The sequence below is a fragment of the Phaethon aethereus genome (assembly GCF_964289735.1).
Source record: "Phaethon aethereus genome assembly, chromosome: 1".
NCBI classification, from domain to species: Eukaryota; Metazoa; Chordata; class Aves; order Phaethontiformes; family Phaethontidae; genus Phaethon; species Phaethon aethereus.
The window spans coordinates 137,827,866-137,853,131 of record NC_138575.1 but is presented as its reverse complement, the minus strand read 5'-3'; the positions used below and the strand labels follow the sequence as shown (position 1 = coordinate 137,853,131).

The following is a 25,266-nucleotide window of genomic DNA, read 5'->3' as shown; positions in this document are numbered from 1 at the left end:
GTATATACATACATATTATCTCGGGAAGCATTATGGTTTGACTGTATTTCCATTCTTCAGTGCATGGTATGCAAAATGTTGCTGTATACATGAAGTTCCCACTGTGTGAGAAACAGGGAGAATAACTGAAAAAGGAAAGATAGGTTTTAACTTGAAATTATGTGATAAATCTTGTCATCAATTTTCCCTTCCAGTCTCCTAAATCAGCTTTTATTAGTGCTGCAAAAAAGGCGAGATTGAAGTCCAATCCTGTCAAAGTGCGCTTCTCAGAAGAAGTAATTATCAATGGCCAGGTGTCGGTGAGTATTCAACTATTTAACCTCAGGAAGGACTGAGCATTTCATCCAAAGGTACGCCTCAAGGCTGGAAAGTGGGGGAATTATATGATAGGAACAGCAATGATAGGCTTTCAAAGGGAAGGGTTTTTCTGTTTCTGAAGTTTTTGAAAGATCTGTCTCTAAAGTCCATTGGGCCCATAACATTGTGAAAAAAATTTGTCTCTTCTTAAAATAAAGTTAAAATGCTAGTGATTGCATTTTGTGGTGATAGCACATACATGTCTGTCTTTATAGTCTTGATAATGCTTGCTTGTTTGTTTTTCAGAGCAATTTTGTAGTAGGAAAACCTGTAAGCTCAAGAGAAGTAGCATGTCAGGAAAACAGATTAACATTACCTTACAGACCTCTTTAAAATTTATCTACTTGAACTTGTTGTTTCCAGCCCTCAGGCAAAGTCAGCCTCCCTTTGAGAGGCACTGAACTCCTCCTTAAACATGAACTCATGGCTCATTTTCATAATTTGCCAGAACATCGTTCCACACTGATGTCTTTATCCAACTCTCCTCCAAACATAAATTGATACTGCATTTTGTCAAAAGCAATTTCTGCTTAAAAAAAAGAACAAAACAACAAAGCTTTGTTTCCCTTCCTTTTTCCTGTTTATTTTACTATCCTTGTTATGAATTGTCACAATTAAGTAGCAATATTATATATTACTCTTCTTAAATGATGACAGATATTAGCATTTAATATCCAGCTATAAAAAGAATGTAAAACATCTTGATTGTAATTCTTACTAATGAATCTGCAGTTCCCGTTTTGTAGATTGAAGACACTAAATAGTTGACTATATTCAGAGAAACAGTAATCTATTTTTCTGTTTTATTGAAAATGTTTCAACTTCAGAGGTAGCATATACTGTCAGAGAGAGAGTATTTAGGGAAAGAAAATAATCCAAGCCAAACATAAAATGTATGTGAATGGATATATTTTTCCGGGAAAGAGACCTAGAGAGTGCAGTTGTAATGAGCATAGCTAGACACTTGCCGGGCATTGCTAATTCTGCTTTCAATTTCAGGCAACACACCCCTTTTAATTTGTTACCTTTCCATCTGAATGATGTCCTTCTTTACAGAACAACATTTAGATTTCCCTTGTTACATGCTGTAATCTGATTCACTGATTTGCTTGGCAGGAAACAGTTAAGGACAATTCACTTCTTTTCATGCCAAATGTTCTGAAGGTGTATCTTGAAAATGGACAAACCAAATCTTTCCGTTTTGACTGCAGCACTTCAATAAAGGTAGGCTAGATATAGCTTGGTGTGCAATGCCAAGAATGCCAGTTAACTCTTTTTAAGACCTTCTGTAATTATAATTACTTGGAATGCTTCAAGAACAAAATTACTAGTGTGTTCATCTGGGGCTGGACTCATATGTCAGGAATAATGAGGTTTCAGTCCATTTTTCTGCTGCTAAAAACGTATTGTCAATGATTGTCAATATTGATTGTCAATGAAGAAGAGGTAGAAGTGATCATTTTAATGTGCCTGAAGAATAGGGAAAATTGTGTGGTCGTATCATGATTTGTCAGCAGAAGTCAGGAGCTGAGAAGATTAAGATGTTGGTTACTCATTGAATATCAGCTAGCTTGTCATCCAGTGAACCTGGAATGGGATATTGTAGGGTTATACTGGTGATAAATTGCTCGTCTCGGTGTAATGCCCTCTATGCTTTCATAACGCATTTCACATACAGCATTAAAGAAGTGAAGCCCTGGCACACAACTGAGGCTGCTAGGGATTGTGTGTGGCACTGTTCCACGTAGGTTCCTAAACCAGAGGCATCGTTGGTGTCTGTGAGTGCCTTGGAGTAGCACAGTAAGCAGCACAACTAGCACTGTTGGGCATGCTGCTAGTCTCTTCAGCATTTCTGTTCGGGTGAGCTAGTTTTAACATAGATTGGTTACCAAATCTAGTTCACCACATGGTAGCGTGCATGCTTGGGACACTGAGACAAGAGAGATATATGGGTAGGAATGATCAGTGAAGGCTGGGGATGCAATTTTCAGCTGCACTGACAGCTTTTGCTGGCTTTAAGGGATTGTAAAGCTATGCATATTTGAAGAAAGGCTGCTTTTGTGCTCACTGAGATTCAGCAGTGTGCTCAATCAGTTAGAACAGCAAGGAGAGTGACTTATTAAGGTAAACAAGAGGAAATTTACTCCAGTCTGAAAGCAAAACAGATCCTGAAGTTACACTTAAAAATGGGCTGTGGTATCTCTTTATAGTTCATATATATACCTTAGGCATAGGTTGAGTGCAGGTAGTGGATAGAAGCCTCCACTCTACAGCCATGGGATACTGAATTCCTTCAGTCCATTTGAGAATTTGATTGGGTGAAGAAATAGGAGACATGCTTCATGCAGATAGTGAGGTCTCCATACCCTTCTAAGGCCCTCAAGCCCACTTTCCAGTAGTTTCTTTTATGAGCGTAAAAACAACCAACCTGTTCCACAATATTTTGTCTCTGAAGACCAGTCTTTGGCCATCACATCACATTACATTAGTTTCCAGTGGTTCTGTCATGGGTGTGTCATGTACCATAAGATCATGTATCTAATCCGAAGTCATTTGCAAAGATGCCCATGTGGGCTCAGCGACCTAGCTGTATTGATGCTGTAAGCCTGCTTTGACCTTAGTCATTCTGAATTCTTGTAGGAATAATTTCCTTTGCATCTAATTCAGGCAATTATATATTCTGTAGCCTGTACACCTATATATTACGTATTCTTGCATGTGTGTGTGTATGTTCCTCATTGTGGATGGGTGGGTGTAGATTGCTGCTTCTTTTCTTAAACTGAGGTGAAGTATATGTGCCCCAGTTGAGTCAAGGAAAATGCAGATTTTTTCTGCCCCCAGCAGTCCAGTAACTCACCACTTAAGAACGAGGGTGCAACCAGCACCTTACCTGCACTCCTCGCTTTCCTTATTGCTGCAAGGTAGCACCTGGGCTGACTCTAAGTTATCGAATGAGACGATAGGCTGGCAAAAAAATTGGTTCAGTAATTCAGTTCCCATGTTCCTTAGCATCATATTTTAAAAAGTCCAAGACAGCTAGTGGAGAACAGTGCCATTGTTACCCCCTCTTAATATCTTACATTTAATATTATGTCTCTTCATGTTACTGTTATGCCTCTTGTCTTTGAGCATAGTTTAAGAGTATAAATAAAAGTAGATTTAATGTGTAAGCAATAAATTCCCCATTAGCCAGGATAGTGTAATGTTAACCTTCATTATTGAGAGTGGTTGCTTGCAATCCATTAATACTGTCTTATATTCTTTACATTGTACAGAGTTGTCCACATCCTCCTACATACATTTTTCATCCTTCCACCAGTTCGGTGTTGATTTTCCATAAACACACTGTAATTGATGAATTAATCTTCCTAAATTATGTTAAAACACTTGGATTACAGTTCATCATAATCTCCTTAGTAAGTCCTATCCATCTGAATACTTAGGTATATCTAAAAATCTTTTGGATGTATAGAAATGTTTTAGTATTTTCACCAACATAATGTGAAACTTTTAAACTTATGGATTATTATACATTTCTTTTTCCCACTACATTCCCTAAAGCAAAAGATAGTTTGCCAGATGATACTGACATTAATACTCTGCATATATTTGCAAAGCGTTATATGAAAGTAAAGTAGGGCTTGGTTGAATAGTTTTGTGAGGTTTGTTTACCTGTTATTTTAGAAAAAATTGTTCTCAAATTAGACATAATCCAATGTGAAAAAAACTAATTAAGTGTCTCTAAAAATGGGGTTTATACTACAAATTAACATGGTCCCTGAATTTAGAGCTATTGTTCTGCACAAGTATCATCATTGTTGACTTTTCTGTCAGCATTTATAACTCAAGAAGTGGACTTCAAAAAGAACACCTTGCTATAAAAACAAATAAAGGCCATTCATTTAATTCTTTTGTTGAACATATAAATTCGGTTTATACTGCTTGGTGGCCCTGCCCCAACAGTAAGCGAAGAGAATAGTGGCGAGACCGTCTTTCCTTTGCTGATGGAGAGGTTTTATTTCCAGGAAGACAGAGAGATATGATCTAAGGGCCACACAAGTATAATCTGCATGTTAAACTGCACAGACAGTTGTCCATTCACAGCAATCCCATGTATATATTGTTCATGTGCCTATCTGATAGCATCTCAGGGATGTTTGTACCTAAAGACGCTGATTTTTCACTGGGTGAACGTGTGGGATGTCCTGTATACTCACACAGAACAGGCACAAAACACGACCATCCTCCCATTTAATATCAGGGCTTCCACCCTGTGCTGGTTAAATGCAGGGTGTGTGGCAGAAGAGAACCGGGTGCCAAGCACTTAATTAATTTAAGCACATTTTATAAATCCTTTGTTAATTAGGATGTCATCTTAACACTCCAAGAAAAGCTTTCCATCAAGTGTATTGAACACTTTTCCCTGATGCTGGAGCAGAGAGTTGAAGGATCTGGAACGAAACTCCTTTTGCTACATGAACAGGAGACTCTTACTCAGGTTTGTGTAATGATCTGTGAAAACAGATATTAATGGGACGGGTTAATCAGTACATTATCTGAAGTGAGTTAACTGCAAGATTTATAGTTTGATACAGTCTATCAGATGGCAACAGTATTTAGATGTGGTTGTAGGAATCAGGTTCTCACTGAAAACAATTATTTTTCTATTATATAGGCATCATATTCCATTGCTTTATTGGGCTATTAAAAAGTATTTAAAAATTCATTAAAGATTGGACTGAAAGCTAGAAAATATTTACCAAGTCTTTTTCATATCGTACATGTCCCAGCTAGTAAATGTTCTCAACAGGTGGAAAATCTATGGTAACAATTCTAAGAATCACAGTTTGCCCAAATTCCTTTAAAAAACCCATTTTGATCTTTGGTTCCTACCTGATTATACAGATCTGTGTCTAGGTGACAGGGAATAATACTGTCCTGGTTTCAGCCAGGACAAATACTCTTTCTTATGAAACCAAGTTTGGCCCGTATATGCAGCAATATATTTTGTCACTTCAGTGATGATGAATTGTGACCCAGAAAATGCTGGTGCGACTTTCTGCTTTAGATCAGGGAGGTGTGACGAGAGGTAAAGTTGCTTCACAGTTCCTAGCAGAGGACCCTGATTTCAGCTGCTTATCATTTTGACAAACTGTTTAGCCTGAAATTTTCCATGCTATTTCTATGTTTCAGGAGAAACATTAGTATTTTTTAAGTTTCACCTAAATTTGCAAAAAAAAGAAATGGATTCTTTGATGAGTTGGAGAAAAAATACTTAATTTAAATGCCAGAATTCCCTTGATCATATAACTAGAGTCTGTGTAATGGTATGAAGGAGCTTAGTTTACCAGCTAACAGTCTTTCTAGTATTTTCTACCCTTTAAGCACTTGACTTTGCCATGTTAACATTCTTTTCTTGTGCATATAAGCTACCCGGTGAATGCACAATATCCAGTACTCAGTACTGGCTCTCCTGGCCTAGCTGTCTCTCTTTGAAGTAATTGGGAAAATTCTCGTTGAAATCAGAAAGATCAGAATAAGCCAACACAGTGAGCCTTCGAAAATACCATCCGGAGCTTTTATTTACACATATGGAGTGTACCTAGATACTTAGGAATGAGCTCAGCGACAATGTGAGATAAACACGCTTTTTGAAAATTGTTAGGGCAACACAGAGACTTCATTGAAGATTTTTAAAAGTATAGTTTTATCAATTAAAGGTGTTGACTATAAAGTACACTAACTCTCTGACTGCATTATCCTAATTAAATAAACCACATAAACTACATTAATTCTGAGGGTGTCTTCTTTGAAGTGCCTCTAAAATCAGCAATACTTTAATTTGCCATTATAATATTGCTACTGACCATGACTTACAATGGTGTTATTGGATTGTTACCCTTTCATCCAATTATTGATTAGCTATGCAGTGGTCCCCTGTGAATATACCCAGATTACGGTGTTACATGCGTAACGAAGTTTTGCTGACCAACACGCAAATCGGTCTTTTTAATTTTTTAATGTATTGGGAGAGATTCGTCTTGGTCAGAAGTCATGGCATATATCTCCTAATCCAGAACAACCCAGGAAAAAGACCTAATTTCTTGCAAATTGCCTAATGGATTAAAACAACGAGAGAAAGTAAAATAATAGCTGCCAAGCTGTGCTTCATCTGTGTTCTCAGTCAGTTTAAGAAATAAAATGTGACATCTCCCCAAAAACCTTGTAACCCTTCTCATGTATGAGTATTTTGGTCCTGCTGAAGCACAACTCAGTTTGTATTTCACTTGGATGGTTTTCATTAAGGTCTGTTTTCTCTGTCCTTTCACTCTGGTTTTGAATGAGTGAATTCTGTTGCTTTGACGATGAGTTGCGTTGGGCAGTCATGCCTATATGAGTCTAAAAGTCTTTCCACAAGGTTATATATATGATGTTCTTCTGTGAAGAACTTAATGAAAGCAAAGCTGTTTGTTGGGTAGAATTATTTTATCTTGCTACTATGTGGGTCTGGAGCAGGGTCACATTGCCCAAGACTACAGACCACCTTGCTCAACCAACTCGACCTGCCAAGCTCTAATATGGTTATTGCACTGTCCTAGGTGACCCAGAGGCCAAGCTCACATAAGATGAGATGTCTTTTCAGGATTAGCTTTGTCCCAAAGGATCCCATTGATCTTTTAAGAAGAGATCCAGTTGCTTTTGAATATCTCTATGTACAGGTAAGTGAAAGCATGGTCACGGTTAGTGTAAAGGAGAATAGATAGTTGGACTCAGTGTATATATAGATTTATATCTTCACATAGAAAAAGGTGGCTGCAGTAAATCCTGGTTTTTATTTCTGCTGTATAAAGCCAATGAATGCACTTGGGGAATGTGCAAATCTTCATCATCTGCAAAGTCCTCTTCCTTCATATGTCTCTCCAAATAGTAATGCTTTGATATCTTTCCAAAAATATATTTGGCTTTACAAAAGAGTGAAGCTGAAGTAATTGCTAATACTTATTTCTCATACTGTAATACTGGACAGAAATGATGTCTGAAAAGGAGCTTCCAGTAAAATGCATGAGAAAACTAATGTACAAGCGATGTGGTTCTCCTGGGTATCTCACCAGGTAGAATCCTGCTATCTTGAGTCCAGATACACTGATACCCTCCCAGCACTCTTCGTGAAAGAGGATTACTGTTCTCCCTGGGAAGGATGAAGAGAGCTTAGTTCAAAATCTCCTGCCTTCTGCCCTTTGGCAGAGGTACTTGTGTTCTTCAGAAGTGCCCATATGCTGGTGAACATCTGACACCTCTGAGAGCAACAGTCCTACCTTCAGCATGGTCCTGCTTCTTCTGAGTTTAGGATTACTCTTCATGTAATGTTAATTTAAAAAAAAATAAAGAAAAAGTACTATAATTTATTTTTAGTGCAAGATTTTTTAACTTGATGCTCCCTCTACTGATTTGTTGGCAGAGCTGTAATGACGTGGTTCAGGAAAGATTTGGACCAGAACTGAAATATGACATTGCCCTGCGGTTGGCTGCATTACAAATGTATATTGCAACTGTGACCACCAAGCAAACTCAGAAAATCTCCCTCAAATATATAGAGTAAGTTGAGAATGCAGTGTGTTCTTTAAAAGTGAACCATTAGGAGTAACTCGTAGATTCTTTAAGGTTGTTTCTTTAATATGTCTATATGTACGCACCAATTTCAGTTTCATTCTTTTGTCGCTGAAATTGGTTCAGGTATGTTAAGAGCTCTAAGTATAGACCTTTTGGTCCATTTACCTTTTGGTCATCTGTTTAGGCACATGAAATAGCCTATAAATGTAAATAAGCTTAACTCATTTGCTTTCAATGATTTAATGGTCAGATCTAATTTTGTATGATTTGAATCCTAAGGTTTTAGTAGAGATTCTTATAGTAAGATTCAGATGATTTCTTGGTTCAGAAGACTGTAGGGTCTTATATTCCATTTGTAAGATTTCTTAAATACAGAAGTATCCCAGTAGGCACCTGGTTAGTCTACTACGTGAATATGTAACTACAAAGAAAAAGAAAATTTCCAAAATGCAACTGTGTGTACAATGGTTTTAAATAAAAACAAAACAAAATGCGAAAACCCAAACCTCAAAACATGTTGCTGTTGCTTAATTTACTTGCAGAGTGGAAATAATTACTGTTGCACACTCAATCTTGTAGAGTTTATCCAACTTACTGAAGATCATGTCATGTTGTATCCTATTAATGAATCTGCAGAAGTAATTACTTACAAGTGAAGAGTCAGTCTTCTATCAAAATGAGTGCTTCAAGCAGAAAAGAAAATTCCATAAAAAGAGGGCGACTGGTTGTTTTGAGGAGGAAAAAACCCCACACAAAATAGAAGTAACAAAGACAATGGCTGTCTGGTTTGCATGTTCTAAAAAACCCTAGAAAATAAAATGAAACTTGGCATTACGTTGTTAAATCATTTGCGATATTAATTCTGTAGTGGTACTTGCCTGTGTGGTTAAGTGCTATTTAGCAATACGGCATAGACTTTAAACATAAAAACTTAAAACTTCTTTTCTGAATGGCATGATGTAAGAGATGGAAGGGATGCAAGAGAGATTATATATCATTTCAAAGCATCTTTTGCGTAAGTAATACATAGTTTGAATATAGAAAATAATGTGTTATTGCACAACTCTGGACTTGATCAACTCTCCTTCTGTTTTCAGGTGTTCATTCTCTTGGCATCATAGTTACCAGTCTTTAGATAAATAATCATCACAGGAATGTGAAATTAAATATATGCCTTTTATTACAGAAAAGAATGGGGATTAGAGACTTTTCTTCCATCTGCTGTGCTGCAAAGCATGAAAGAAAAGAACATAAAGAAAGCACTTTCACACCTTGTCAAAGCAAATCAAAACCTAGTTCCTCCGGGTAAAAAGGTACTACATTTGCATCTTAATGGAAAATATGTTTTAAAGAACAGAAAGGGTAGTGTGCATGGGAAACATTTAAAGTCAATGCTTCGGAGAAATACCTAGCCATTATATTTTCAGAGATATAACTTTAGGTGCTTGGTACAACATAGCCAAGAACAATTAAAGCTAATTAATTATACCCCAACTAAACGATCTTTTTATCTTGAGAATGCCAGAAAACTGGTTATTAATACTTCATGTATGATAAAGATATATATTTTTAAATTCATTTAGTGCTTCCTATTAATGGCAGACTTGTTAGGAAAGTTATTGTTCTCTCTCTGATGCTCTCATCTGAGCCACATTAACCTATGGGCCTGACATAAATGCTGTTTTTCACGATTGGTTTCCGTTATGCTGTAAACAGAGACTTTTCACTGGCCAAGATCTAACTGGATAGATGATGATCCTTACACTAAATGACCCCCCCTCTTGCTGTTGTAAAATGCTTTTCTTAGCACCAAGCTTTCACTTCAGCTGGGAAAAACATGTAGAAGACAACGTCTCTGAGAAACGCCTTTGTTACGTTCATACAGCTGAGGCTGGTTTTAGACACCATAATGAGGTTTCTTTATGCAAGTCATCTAGTACCTCTTTGTAGTCAATGGAGAGAAATAGGCACTTCTAGGGAGCGATTCATCCCATCCCACAGTAAGGACCAAAAATAGGTCAGATGACTTGTGTCCTAGAAATGCCTATTTCTCTCCATGCACTATAAAAAGAACCTGAGTGACTAGTTGAGACATAAAATTAGTTGAATCCTGCTCCATGACACCTTGTTTCTGAACAAAAGAACCCCAAAACACCTGGTGCCTGAGCTAAGGTTCATTGTGATCAACAGAAATCCTGCTTGGAGGTTTCAGATCACATCATGACTGTGGATGTAGCTCTGTGTGTTTGACCTGGGGTGCTCGGGAAGACAGGCCACCTTTTTCGACTGACGCACTGCATGCCTCCTGTACTGCTGAGGCTAAAGCTGAATAATGCCAATTACTTGTTGTTTATGCTGGTAGTGTAAGCTTGGGTTTATTTTGGAAGCCATCAGTGCTGCAGGCATTGCAGGTGGTGACAGTGGCACACAGTATCAGTTCTTGGTTAGAAGAGAGGTCGCAACAGTCCCTTCCTGCAGCAAGCAGACTTCATTGGCTTTGCTTCATTCTTTTCTGATTTGAGTTTTGGAAATACGTTGTGTGCCCACCTGCTTCTTTAGCAGCTAGGTCTCAGAAACAAAGCTTCTGAGCTCATCATCACCTGCTGTCTTGCTTGTAGGTATGAACACAGGAACTGATTTCCTTCTGGGGTCTTCTCTCCCTCCGCATGAAGGGAAGCCTGTCATTCTCAGGATTCTTCTGTTTTTCACAACCCCTGTGTTATTTCTCCAGCAAGTGAACACCTAGTAAAGGGAAGGGGAAAGCATTCCCACTAGTTGCTCTGCGCCAGGTTCATTTCCTCCATGGTGTCTAGAAAATCCTCAGTATTGGGGCTCTTAAAATGCTGTTCAAGATCAAATAAGATTTTGAACTAGAAATCTAGTGGCCAAAATGAGAAGAGCAAATGAGATGAGCTTGTTTCCTCTTATCTTTTTAAAGTCCAGATGTAAGGATTTATACCAGGGAGGTATGAGGTGTTTGGGTGAAATGAACTGTTTCTTGTTTCCAGTCAGTCTCATAAAATATTTCCAAGTTGTTTCTTTTCAAGTAGGTAGTTAAAGCTCAGAGAAGAAAAAGGAGAAAAATTATGACATATATTGCATGATATGACCATATGTATTGGTGTACTGTATTTGGCTTTCAGATCTATTCCCTACTAAATATAGTGGAAGAGTTTTATTTTAAAAAATGGAAAATGCAGTAATGAGGTGGAATAATATGCCATATGCCGCAAGTACCTAGCAAAATGTAATACACATAGCTGACAAAAGCAATTTCTTTGTTCTCTTTCTCTGTATAGGTACATAAATGTTTAAGAACTGATGGTGATTACGAATGGAAACCTGCTGTCTAGCCTTGAAATCCCTCAACGCACAGATATTTAATCCGAGTAGTTTTAACATTTTCCCTTTGTTGGAGCAGTTACCGTGTTCATGCAGCGCTGTGATCTGCCCATACCCAAGTCCTCAGTGCGTTTTAACTAAACAAGCAAGATCTGAATTTTAAGAATGAAACTGTTTCTCCTCATCTGAAACTCAAGCATCTAATGATTTAGTTTCAGGCTCTGAAGAGCTGTTATTGAAGTCTGTTCTCCGTAGACTACACAAATACATTTTCTTTCTGAAATTGATAATGTGTCGATTTCCACCACTACCTCTTACCCCTGTTTCTCCTTCCTCAGCTATCTGCTCTGCAAGCCAAGGTGCATTATTTAAAGTTCCTCAGTGATCTACGACTATATGGAGGGCGTGTTTTCAAGGCAACACTAGTGGTAATATTTCTCATGAAATAGTATCTCTCTTCTCTTGATTTTTTTATCCAAATATCATTTTGCAAAAGCTGGACCATATAATTTTCTTTAGAAGCTTAGGTTCTCTTCATACACTGTTAAAAATAATTGTTAAATTGAACCAAATCACTTTTTTTTTCTTTTAATCTTGAAAATAACAGTCCTGTTATAATTTGAATTTTTACTGGGGATTTGGAGATAGGTTAGCACCCTTTTGGCAAATAGCATGATCATGATCCAATTAACTGTAGAATACTAATATTATTAGTCTGGGAAACTCCTGATGACAAAGATGTTCTTATAACAGAAGCATCTGTCTGTCTATCTTACTATCCATTTAAAAACTACAGTACAGTCAATTTCAAGGAGCAGATTCCTTTACTTTTTGTTTTTAATTGTGTATGTTGTTCTATATTGAATCTTCTTAGGAAAACATAATAATCTTTAATGCAGAAATGCCATGCAAAGGTAGCCTCATGAAAATGAAAGGCAGTGATGATTTTTGTCCCTATGTGGTGCCTGTCAGGTTTTTTACTTTTGCTTTTTTTATTTTTCTACTAAAGCAGGGAGAAAAGCGTTCGGAAGTGACTCTGTTAGTCGGGCCGCGGTACGGAATCAGTCATGTGATAAACACCAAAACAAACCTGGTGGCTCTCCTGGCAGACTTCAGCCACGTGAACAGGATTGAGATGTTTACAGAAGACGAAAGCAGCGTTAGAGTTGAGCTGCATGTCTTAGATGTAAAAGTAAGTTTGTTGTCGATTTATATTGATATAATAACTTTAAATAAAGTTTTTGTCTTTATTTGATTATTTGATCAAGCTATACTGTTCTGAATGTCTTCATGCCAATAATATTCCGAGGGTGTGCATTTAGCCTTTTTTTTTTGGTCAGAGTGCATGTAGAGTACGGCTTGGGCACTTGAGGGCCTACAGTGTGCCAGACTGGTGCTTTGCAGCACTTGTATTCTATTCTGATTTTTCACTTGGCTGAACTCAGACAACTTGCTTTGTTGTTGTCTTCCTTCATTTCCATGGTGAGAAGAGGTGATGATGAAATTGGCCTTTTTTTGAAGCTCCTTGGGCCCCTAGAAGCTCCTTCTAGGGTAACAGACAATATTATTACCATTAGAGAATCTCCAGCTGCATCAGACCAGTGTCCACTGTGATCCAGTGTTTTATCTCCAAAGTTCACTGCAAGTAACCTCATAGCGGTTACCAATGAAATAAACTGTAAAAAGGCAAGGTATTTTCTTAACCTTTATAATTCCAGTTAAGTGTTTTACCCTATACAATATATTCATAGATACTCTTCATCTACCTATAGTCATTTAATTTCTCTTGAATCCGCCTTTAACACTGTGTCTGTGGCATCTAGTGGCAATAAGTGGAGATTTGTGTATTATATTGTCCTGATTCTTCTTGACGTGTTTTCTATTTGGTTTTGAAAGGATAGGCTTCATAGACTATCTAGAGCATTAATCAGGATAATCAGAGATTGGAGGAAGAGTTCTCATTATACTTGAAATTTAAACTTTATATGAAAATAAATAGAGCCTAACAATTCTTCTTCTTACACAGCTATACACAAAAAATGTACACAAGGAATATTTTACTAGCTTTTGCTTTGAATGCCTTAGGTTTATTGACCTGGAACTGTTTCCCTGTATTTACGTAAATGAAAAAAACATTGCCGTAAATAAATCCAGATGCTCTTTGGCAGCAACTTAAGAGAATTGTACAGGTTGTCGGACACAACACCTCTTTCATCTTACTTAGCAATGGAAACATCTGAGGATCTCAGGCTATAACGGCATTACTGTGCTAAATTCAGAGCCCTCTTGTGAGAAAGCTGTTATCCACTTTTTAAAGAAGGAGAAAGTAATATAGAAATTAAATCCATCCCATCTGCTTATATGTAAAATGCAGCACTGTATGCCGTAGTATTATATATTACCATGATATTCAGTTGGTTTATATTATAATACTGGTACTGTCTTATTGCAAACCATGTATATCCCCATCTCCTTGCATTTTGACACATGCAATCTTACACACAGAGAGACTGGCCTAATATTAAAATTATAAATCTAGCAGGCTCTGGGTGGAATTTGACAAAAAATTGCCTCTCTGTGAAGCACAAGTAGGTGTTGTCACTGTATCGTATGTAGGAGATGCAGGCACACACAGGGAGTTATTCTCAAGTGATGTTTTCATCCCTTGGCTTACCCTAAGGTAGCAGGTTCCTATATCCAGATTCTAAATATGCCAATATATGTCATATATGCAACTATTTTCTTAATGAATAAATGAATAAGCAGTTTGGATTTTTATTTTATTTTTGCTTCTTTTTAATGTCTTCTCAAGCATGTATCACTTGGCAGAAGCAGGCAATAAAAGTTCAGCTGTCACTGTTCAGCAGATTAACAGTAGTTCACAGCACTGTTTTCAGCAATCTGAGATTTCTGTGGAGATCATCCATTTCTGTCAATCACTGCAGAAAATTTGAGATCAAAATAGCATTTCAAATGTTAGTTTTTAGTAGTCATTCAAAAGAACAGAGATTAATTAACCCATTGTAGGTTTAATAATTTACAGTTAACTTTTATAGCTATAGTTAAATGCTTTGAAAGAAGCATGTATTGAATAGAACCTCAAACTGTAGCACGAAATACTTCAAAGAACAAAAAAGCATAAATTTTTCAATTTTTGCTGAAAACTGTTCATACAACATTCAGGGCATCTGGGGCATTTTGGCCTAAGATTCTGCAGCACAGGCGTTTAAAAAATTATCAGACCTTGTGTGGGTTTGGTAATAAGCTGTGATCATCAGTTATGTTTTGGCCACAGCCTCCATCAGAATCGGTTGTCTTTTAACTAGTAAGTGGTCGAGTAAGTTGGATAGCCATCTTTGTTGCATGTAATGTTCCTCCTGGAACAAATGATGCAGGTCCCTGCATCTGTCTTGTGACAGTGGGCTCTGCATACTAAATTATGATAAATTGTCACAACTGTCCACATAGCTATGAGTCACTACAAACTGTGAGTGATAAGATGGGTTGTCTATGGTGTAATTTCTGTCTATGTATCATGGTAAGGGCTTCATTTTTATTTCCTCTCTAGGAGTTGTAGAGGCTAGCCACCTTAAAATAAATTTGAGAAGAGCCTTTTGGTGTTAAAAGCTACAAAGACATGAACAAAAAGTTTTAGACAAATGCATTTATATACTGTGGCAAAAGAAAAGGGAATTAAAGAAAGTATTTTTCATATGGATGTCTCAGGTTCAATGCCTGCTAGCCTGGCAGCCATAATTTTTCAAAGCTCTGAGGTCCCTCATTTTTCTCTTAGGTCTGACTCTTTTTTTAATCTAAATGCTTTGAGTTTGTTTTCTTTGCTGATCTCCCTTCTGAGATCATTTCTCTTTGTCTCTATTTATCTGCTTATTTTTTCATCGCTTGTCTTTTCAGTAACGCCAGCCCACAAACACTGAAATCTTTTAAGCTGTCATTGTAATATTCACTGTCACTGCCATGTAATGACAGCTTTAACCTCACTACTGTATTTTCTGAACTTGAACTTTCCCTGACTCTGTTTGCTTTACATGTTTTGCTTCTTTACCTGTGCTTAGGGCACCTCATTTTCTGGGAACCTGCAGATTCCCATACTACTGCAAAACCCCAGTGCCTAATGTACCAGGTGCTTAGCCCTTGGCAGTTTCACAGCAACAGTAAACAGTCCTTTTGTGAGAATAAAGTCTAGAGAAGAAAAAGATGAAGCAAGAGTCTCAAAATAGTTAGCTTCACCCAGAAAGAGAGCAAAATTAGCTCTTAAAATACCCAGTTGGATTTCTACCTTACTGCAACTTCAGTCTTTTCTAAATGTTTGACATTGATATTGGTGGTGAGGAAAATAAGTTCTCGTGTGTATTTTTCACTGTGGTGTTTGTGATGTAATTCCTTTTGCTTCCATGTAGTAGCATTGTCAGCAGGTAAACAGATTGAGGAGGAACAGCCTTAACCAAGAGTTGGTTGTATTCTTCTTAGCCTATTACTCTACTGATGGAGTCGTCAGATGCAATGAATCTTGCTTGCCTAACAGCTGGATACTATAGACTGCTGGTTGACTCAAGGCGCTCAATATTTAACATGGCCAACAAGAAAAATACAGGGAGCCGAGAAACAGGTATTCGTTGCGCAGTATGTTAACAATGGTCCCATGTATAAAGCAGAAGCTACCTTAAGCTAGTGCACTTCCAGATAAATACAAGGCTATGCCAAATGAGATCTGATTGCTGGCTCAGACCTAGCACAACAATATATCAGTTCAGCTTTATGACGTTCTAATATTCAGCCTATGATAGCATCTTAATGGTAAAATAAACCAGATGATTAATTTCTTTCATACTGTAGTAAAACAGATGCATGCTCCCTGTGAATGTTGTTATTTTATATGCATATACCTTTTGTAAGAATACATATGGTGTTGGAGAAACCAGCTGGGGATTTGGTTTTGTGTTCCTGTTCCTGGAATAGCATTTGTACCTATTTGAGATTTAGTTTTGTACTATAGTACAAAAGTGCCTGTTAAACTTTAGGTCATTAAATCAACAGGAATTCAACTTAGAGCAGAGGTGAGTTTGGAAGTGCTTTTCTGAAGTGTTTTATGGCCCAGCTGTCCTATTCCCAAGCTTAATTGCTCAGTATTAACAAGTCATTGTTTAAAAATTACATTACGTTGCTCTTTGATTTCACAATGTTGACTTTATTTCACCATGTTATAGGAACTGAAAATAGAGGGAAGCATAATCTTCTTGCTTCTGAGTGGAACTGTATACCAAAAACTACCACTTTCCTGGCTGAAGGAGATCAAGAGACTCAGATGTCCTTTGCTGATCCAAAACAGAAGACTGTAGATGCTTCTGAAAGTCTGTTATGTCAAAAAGAACACAGACATCTGTACATAGAAAATGCTTATAATTCAGGTGGATTTGATCAGCATCTAGCTAAGCAAGGTGACCCCACTGAAGCAGAAGAAAGCAGAAATTTTAATCAGCCTTCACTGCTGTCACTCTCAGGTTTGGAATCTAGCAAGAAAGCACAGGATTCCCCCAGGGGAGCAAAAGTTTCCTTTATATTTGGAGACCACAACTTGGATGGTATCAATCCCCAGACTCTTGGCTATGAAAGGCTTTTGGATGAAAGTCCAGAAGTACTAGAAAAACAAAGAGCCATTTATATTAGTAATGCCAATGACATTAAAGGCCTGGAGTTGGCACCAGATGCTGAAAGCATTCAGTTTGCTACAAATTCTGTTTATGCAACTATAAACGAAGGTAAAATATTTGGAGCTGCGGAAGGGATAGAAGAGCCTTTGCTGCATGATATTTGTTATGCAGAAAACACAGATGATGCTGAAGATGAAGATGAAGTAAGCTGTGAAGAAGACATTATGGTAGGAGAAATCAATAGGCCTGCTCTTCTCAGCCTTTCTGGTTCTAGTGATGACATTATTGATTTGACTTCACTTCCACCTCCAGAAGGTGATGATAATGAAGATGATTTCCTATTGCATACCTTAAACATGGCCATTGCTGCTCCTCCACCTGGCTTCAGGGACAGTTCAGATGAGGAAGACTCTCAGAATCAAGCAACGCAGCCTAGAGACAACAAGGAGCAAGCCAGTAATGTAGGCAATGATGACATTCCAGTGTCACTTATCGATGCTGTCCCTACTAATACAGAGGGGAAGTGTGAGAAGGGCATAGATGATGCTGTAGTCTCTACACTTCAAGCACTAGAAGCTTTGGCTGCTTCAGAGGAACAGCAGACGAATGACAATTCAGGTTCTTTCACCATAGTTACATTTATTCATTGAAAGTCATTCCATCTCATCCATTTAGCTTTGGAAATATGCCATTTCATGAGGGTTGTTACTGGTTTTTTGGTTTTCCTTTTTTTTTTTTTGCCATCATTTTTCATACATCATATTCCATATTATTTAATGGAACTACCATTATGTTACTAAACTACTTGTCCCGGGAACTGTGCAATAAAGTCAGAGTATTCTTACAAAGCATATTTTTGTCTGTAACACACCCCCTTTGCTTGTCACTTATTCAGGTGCTTCAGCTGCTGTCGTTTAATTGACTCTTATTTTTTGTGGCTTGCAGGTGTAGCTATCCTGCGAGCATATAGCCCTGAGTCATCTTCAGATTCTGGCAATGAAACAAATTCCTCTGAAATGACTGAAAGCTCTGAACTAGCCGCGGCACAGAAACAGTCAGAAAACACTGCACGTGTGTTTTTGACCACAAGTGAAGGCTACCAACCCCTTGTGGAAGAGCAGACTGAATTTCCCATCGCTAAGAATCAGGCTGGAGGGCCAGGCATGAAGCCCTCACAGCCTTTGGCTGGTCGTCAGGCTGCAGAGCTACAGTCAAAAGTTGTGCCTTCAAAGCAGATTCTTCATTCGGATAACATGGAAATGGAGCCAGAGACCATGGAAACAAAATCTGTCACTGATTATTTTAGCAAATTGCACATGGGATCCTTGGTATACTCTTGCACTAGTAAAAGGAAAAATAAGATGACAGACAGCGAAGTAAAAGCACCTTCTGATGGCAGTGCTACTGTGAAAAAGCAACAGGGAACTAAGAAAGCAGAGGCTGATGAAGATCTAAAAGCTAAATTTGGAACTCTTTCAGCAAGAGACAGTCAGCGCCTAAGCACTTTTAATGTGGAGAGAACTGCCTTTCGCCAAAGATGGTACGCTGCCGATGATGGGGCAGCAGATAAGCCAAGCCCAGAAACAGTGAATGGGAAGACTTTTCCAAGAGTTCCTGTCCTTGGTAAAACGGAAACTGACTGTAAGGATGAAATGAATCCTGAGGTGGATCAGGATGATACCTCGGGGCTTAGCCAAGGTGAAAACTTTCTGTCAGATATGACTCCCATGTCTTCAGCCAAAGACCTAAATGACGCAGAAGATACTGATTTATCTGCAGATGACCATCCTTCAAAGCTTCCAGAAGCTGAGCAGAGTGTGGCTAGACTTTGTGAATATCACTTGGCGAAGCGTATGTCGTCTTTGCAAAGCGAAGGCCATTTCTCACTGCAAAGCTCTCAGTGCTCTTCAGTGGATGCAGGATGCAGCACAGGCAGTAGCACATGTGCTACCCCCGTTGAATCTCCTCTTTGTACCTCTGATGTCAAGCACATTATCTCTGACCCATCAATGAAAGGCATTGCCTATATTCCAGCAGATGAAAGAGCTGCCATTCTTCCAAACCATGGAACGACATACAAGGACCTGCACCAGCAGCCTGAAGCTGTGTGTCACAGAATGACGGTGCCTGTCGTACATTCAGCAATTAATGCTGAACCATTGTTCGGCACTTTGAGAGAAGGATGTCATCGGATCCCCAAGATAAAAGAAACTACAGGTACAGCAGTAATAAAGCGTTTCTTATGTTTGTTTTTAAAGCTATGTGTTAAGGTTGAGGACTAGATGTGACATTTGCATTATCTTTGCCTGAAACTACATGGTCAAGCTGTAGCAGTGGGATTAGACCTTCGGTGTATCTATTCATTTTACTTGTACGTGTTCTTATGAGCTGTTTACAAAGATAATTTTTTTTCAAAAAAATTCTCATTACAGTTAAAAATATGTGGGGGGATGATAATGGAGAGGTCTTTCTTCCACTCTTTGGAAGTCTCTCGAAAATCCATAGTCACTTCAGTTTCAGGATACTTGTTAGATTATAAGATGACTTCACAAGGTATATTAATGTAGGAGAGAAAAAACTCTTATTCATTTATTACGTATCTTACATGCTATTTTAGCAGACTGTCAAAAACATGCCAGTATGAATAAAAAGCTCTAAATGTAAGGATGAGAAAATGTCACTATCTTATTAAGCATGTACTTACTTCACCATGTGAGAGTAGGTGTTCCCTTAAAGAACAATTTACATAAGAATCATTACCACATTTTTAAGTTCCAGTTTCAAGAGATTTTATAAACTTAGTGTTGTAAAAAAAAAAAGCAGTTTTTCAGAGATAGCATTGGAAGTTCTTTCAGTCGGGTTTTAAATGTTTCCCTCTTCCTGGGTTGCAACCCCCATGTAGCACTAGTGTGTGGATGCATGAAAATCCAGAAGTGGAACAGACTAGGAGCAAGAATGAGAAATGTTCTCTGCCAAAAAAACACATAACCAAATCAAAATTACCATGAATGCAGCTTTCTGTACTCTTTCAGGTATAGCTGAAGAATGTCTTTTAGTCTGAAAATATTAATCTAATTATTTAATAGAAAACATCCAATCCATATATTGGAGGAGATTTAAGAAGTTTTATAGATGATTTTCTAGTCCTTTTTTTAAACGAGTCTGCTGTAATGGAATGAACAATTAACTATTCGTAAGTTATAATTTGCTGATAGATTTTAAGAGGCATCTTAGAGAAATACAAAAGACACAGGGAACTCGCAATGAAATTTTTGTGAAATATTTTGAGGAATGGAGACCACTTGGAAATACCAATAATCTATTTGTCCTGACTGTTAAAGATATTTGAAAGTTCGGTCTCTGAATATTATCAGGGTAATGTTTAATTATTCTGTCTGCTCTTCTACTACCCCTAGTGTAGCTTTCACAGAGCCTGAAAAGGGAAGACAAGGAGGCATGCCTACAGCTTTTCCTAGACAGCCTCTAGCTGACTCCATCATGCTATCATCCATGCTATCAGAATCAAAGGTGCCAAGTCAAAATCAAGACTCTTGTGACATTCCCAAAGTAAATCAGGCTTGTGGGGCAACAGTTAGTTTACGGCCATATGACATGATAGGAGGAAGCCTCAGGATGCCGCACAACAGGAAAGTGCTGAGACGCAGCAGCAGCATCATTGGAGGATCTGCAGGCATTGAGATGCTGTTTGAAAAGAAGGCAGCTGCAGCCAGCTTGAAATGCCTGGACATCACCCGAAGAGACGAATCCAAATCGGAGAGAAGGGTAGAACTCCCCCTGGGCAAAAAGCTGTCAAAAAGTTATTCCCAGAGCTGTGTGTACGTCAGCACTGATAAAAAGGACAAGAGGTGTTCGGGCACAGGTGGCAGTCAGAAGGACTCCAAGCACTGTCGAACATTGCCCTTGTGGAAGCTAGACACCAGCACCTGGAGGTGTCGTGGCCCCTTTAGCTATTGTTTCCTAAGCAGACGAAACGATGACAACGATGATGAAGATGGAGACAGCCGTCAGCTCTCATGTCTCTTCGAACCGCAGATCCCGTGTGAGCTAGCAGAACCAGTTGGTCAGTCATCTTCCAGTGAAAATGAGCAGAAGGTTTTGGAGTCCCCAAAAGGTGCTGAGCCCCCACAAGATGAGGCAGTCAACGTGCATGAGAAGGGTAGTGCTGACATCCAAGGTGGCCGAATTGATGTGAATCTCAATGATGTGGCCTTCGATGCACGAATCACGCGAATAAACGTGATGAAAGAGAAGACGTATGCAATGCCGGATGGATTTATTGCAGCACAAAAGGATGCCAATGAGCTACTCTCACTGGTCCGAGCAAGTATGGGCAAGAGAGAAGATTTACACCCAGAAACATATGACCTTAAACTTTCTAAGTACAAACAACTGTTATCTATGGAATCGAGACAGTTGGGAAGTGCCTGCAGGAAAATGGCCATGGCTGATAAAAGCCCTGAGGAAATGCTTTTAGCTATGACTTCCAGCTTTCAAGTACTCTGTTGCTTAACAGAAGCCTGCATGCGTTTAGTTAAAGTCATGAACTCTGAAACACAGCAGCAGGAAATTATAGCTAAGATAGACGAGGTTGTAATAAACTACATTTGTCTTCTGAAGGCTGCAGAAGCAGTGTCAGGCAAGACCTCCAGTGATCCTAGCATTAAACTCTTGGCTCGACATTCAACTACCATGGCCGCTATTGTAAGCACACTAACACGTTCTCTTAAAATGCTTTTAAACAAATAAAATACAAAAGTCACTTCATAATCTACCTTTGCAAAGCCATACATAAAAAACTTTTATTTACTGTATGTGTATGAACTAATGTAACAAACTCAGCTTTCTCTGTATATTTTGTTATTTTATATAAAATAGGTATGAGATTTAAAAAAAAAAAGTTAAAATACTGAACACTGACAAAAGTAATTACTGGATTTGTCCTTCCGTTTATATAAAAACAAAAGCCAAAAAAACCTTCTCCCCAAGACTAGAGAACCGAACAGAAAAAATCCCATATAGGAGCAAATTGATGTTTGGCTATTTTTCATATAGTCAAATCCATGGTTGTATGAAGTGAACTTTTAAAGCCTGTTATGTCAATTAAGTTGTTTTCTGTTTCATCCAAGTTTTCACTTGGAGAATGCTCCATGTTTAGAAATGAGAATTTAAATCATAATGTATATAACACAATATTTACTGTTTTAAAATTATAATTTTTAAGCATTGAAAATAGCAAAAAGACATTTAAAATCCAAGAGACTATTATAACTTACTAGAGAATATATATATAATAAATGACTCTTTTGTTCATATGGCCTGAATTACCTGATTTTTCTTTTCTAGGAAGTTCTGTATTAAAAAAAAAAAGTATTGAAAATAATACCAAGTTCAGAGGGTATCTGATGCATTGAACATTACAGTGCTGCATTTCAGATAGGTAGTGAAGGTAACTGTGGAAGACTGAGGACACAGAAACCAGAGTGTCGTTGTTCTCCCTGAAATGAAAGGCTGATGCCATACTGGTCAGACCAGAATGTATAGGGCAGGTCTGCATACTCCTTTCCCTGGTAAATGAGAGGGGACCATCAGGAAATTCCTATGCTATTTACTGTTCCATCGTGTAGCTATCATGCGTCTGAACAACATGAACTGCATCTATTTTGTTAAAATTTTATACTTCATATTTTATGATTCTGAATGTTTAACTGTAAATAAGTTAGAAATAAAATGAAGTTTTCAGAATACAGTAAACATCTCTGAAATATTTCCAGACAGAGACGGTACTTCTCTAAGTGATGACAAAGGCAATTTGTGAATAATCTCTCCAATCTGAACCTTTCTGGAAAACATTTTGTAGTCTTGCCTTTGAGAGACAGCCAAAGCAAAAGCTCTTGGTGTCACCTGACAAAGAGGCTTTCACCAGAGCATCTGTTAAACTTTTCAGTCACCGAGGAGCAGCAGCCCTTGTGAAAAGTGCAGAATACCATTCCCCAGGCTGGTGTATGTAATTTTCATCTGTTTCTCATAATGTCATGTGCAAAGAGTATAACGGCTCTGTTTTCAAAACTTACCCATTCAGATGAAGCATGTGTGCAGCCTTCTCTGCTGAACTAGAAAGACTAAACCAACAAAATTAAGTTTTTGCCAAGGAAATATTTTCTTGCCTAGAGTGATGCGCTTCACTATGAAACCAAGACATGGTTCTTCCTCCGACTGCAGAGAAGCAGCTCCAGAAATACAGCATCAGAAACTTATTCTGTGGTCTGTAGGAGAAAAATCTGGTTTCCTAGACTGACTCACTTAGCACGCGGACCCACTCTTGAGGGCAGCTCAGGGGCAGGCTGCAGGCTGAATTACCTTGGTGGCGGGTGCTCGTACTCGGTGCTGTCATTCTGGCCACCCTGGGAGTGGGGCTGTGTGTGCTGCTCTTTTGCTGCAAGTACCAGTGAAATTCTTTCTGTGGTTTTTTGAGTATTTCATACTGGAGAAAAAACATGCTGAATTATTGCATTGGTATCTATTCCTTCACTGCTTTGTGAGTTTGTGTAAAAAATGTCATCAGTGATTCAGAAATACTGTTTCAAAAATAGATTTAGGATTGTCACAACTAGGCATCAACACAGATCACAGGGATGTGGCACTTTCACGGTTGCTAGTCCAGTCCTTTCCTTTCCACTCCATTTCATAAATTGATCTAATTTTATTTCAAAGGTAAGTAGATTTTTGTTGTCCTTACTGTTTAAGAACTTTTCTGATTGTAAACCTGCTCATTTGCTCTCTAAAATTAACTGTGGTCTTTTTTTTGTGGCAGTATTTTTTTAGGTTTAACTGGAGGGTTTTTTTCCTCTGCTTTTTAATGCATTTTCATAGAATCATAGAATAATGTGGATTGCAAGGGACATCTGGAGTTCATCTAGTCCAACCCCTGCTCAAAGCAGGTCTAGTCAGATCAGGTGCCTCAGGGTCCTTTCAAGTTGAGTATTGGACATCCTCCAAGGATGGAGTTTCCACAACCTCTCTGGGCACCTGATTTGACAGTCCTTGTGGTTAAAAAGATAAAAATTCTCTACATCTAATCAGAATTTTCCATGTTCAAACAACATCCATCGCCTTTCGTCATATAACTGTGCACCCTTTAGAAGAGTCAGGCTCTGTCTTCTCTGGTATCCTTCAGGTAGCTGTAGGCTGCCATGAAGTCTCCCCTGAGCCTTCTCTCCTCCAGGCTGAATAAACCCAGTTCCTTCAGCCTTTCATCATATATTGTGTGCTCCAGCCCCTGACCAGCATGGTGACCCTCCACTGGACTCGATAGTGTGACTTTATAAGCTGCCACCATGTTCCTGCCTCAGTTTTGATGGATAGGATCATCTAGTCAAGCTCTCCAAGTCGCCTCTTAGAAGGCAGCTTCTCTTTCCCCCAGGATTTCAGATATCCCCGTCCGATACCACACGAATGTCTTTTTCCTAATCTTTCCGCACAGACTTATATGCAGGCTTTTAAATGCTGCCTTATGAGGATTTTGTACAATGGAACAGCTGCTGGAAATAATTTGTCTGCAGACTCCTAGAATCACATGTATTCACAGGCATATTAGGTTGGTGGCTCATAATCATCCTTTGTCAGTATTTTGATCTTTGTTCTGCTTGTCTTGCCCAGCTAAGGGTGATAATAGAGATTAACTGTTAGTAATTCTAAAGCATATGACGTTGCACGTCAGTTGCTACTGAATTATAACCTATTTCTGTGAAACTTAAGCATTAATGTGTCCTTGTCTTCCTGTGTGGTATCCTAATTAATTCCTGTATTAATTGTATGTCTCAACTTCATGTCATCAACAAATGTCATCAGTATGTACCTACTTCTTGCACTAAGTCAGTAAAGAAATACTAAGTAAGATACTTGCATCTGGAATGTACTATACTTTTAGAGATTTTTATATATACACTGTATGTTTAGTGATTTTTTAACTTGACAAAATGACAGGCATCTTCATGTTTAAGTCCCCGAGTTGAGGCTATTTTCTAAACTATTTGGCAAAGTTTGCCATTTTGAAATTAAGAAACAACGCTGCATACCTACATTTATTTGCCTTCTATTTAATTGAATCTCCATCAGTTCATAATCACTGGAAGATGCAGAATGATGTTCTCACTGCTCACCAGAGATGTGAAATACTCTTATACTAGCACATTCTTTGAAGCTGAGAAATGGGCTCCTGAGTAACTTTGTCACTTACTTACACAATTTATATCTAAGAGAAACCCTA

General features: G+C 38.3%; 1 protein-coding gene across 2 annotated transcripts in view; it reads left to right on the top strand.

Annotated features, from left to right (window-relative positions):
• The window catches only part of FRMPD4 (FERM and PDZ domain containing 4), a gene marked incomplete at its 5' end in the record, with an annotated part of 327,624 nt that extends 305,265 nt beyond the window's left edge, over positions 1–22,359 (top strand). For both annotated transcript variants that reach the window (XM_082011525.1, XM_082011524.1), the window contains 12 exons: positions 195–299; positions 1,474–1,581; positions 4,724–4,855; positions 6,957–7,076; positions 7,817–7,953; positions 9,155–9,281; positions 11,649–11,738; positions 12,320–12,502; positions 15,799–15,937; positions 16,536–17,597; positions 17,925–19,196; positions 20,401–22,359. In XM_082011525.1, coding sequence (XP_081867651.1) covers positions 195–299; positions 1,474–1,581; positions 4,724–4,855; positions 6,957–7,076; positions 7,817–7,953; positions 9,155–9,281; positions 11,649–11,738; positions 12,320–12,502; positions 15,799–15,937; positions 16,536–17,597; positions 17,925–19,196; positions 20,401–21,746 — 4,821 coding nt within the window. In that variant the 3' untranslated portion in view covers positions 21,747–22,359. The remainder of the gene's footprint in view (positions 1–194; positions 300–1,473; positions 1,582–4,723; positions 4,856–6,956; positions 7,077–7,816; positions 7,954–9,154; positions 9,282–11,648; positions 11,739–12,319; positions 12,503–15,798; positions 15,938–16,535; positions 17,598–17,924; positions 19,197–20,400) is intronic.
• Between the last annotated feature and the right edge of the window lie 2,907 nt (positions 22,360–25,266).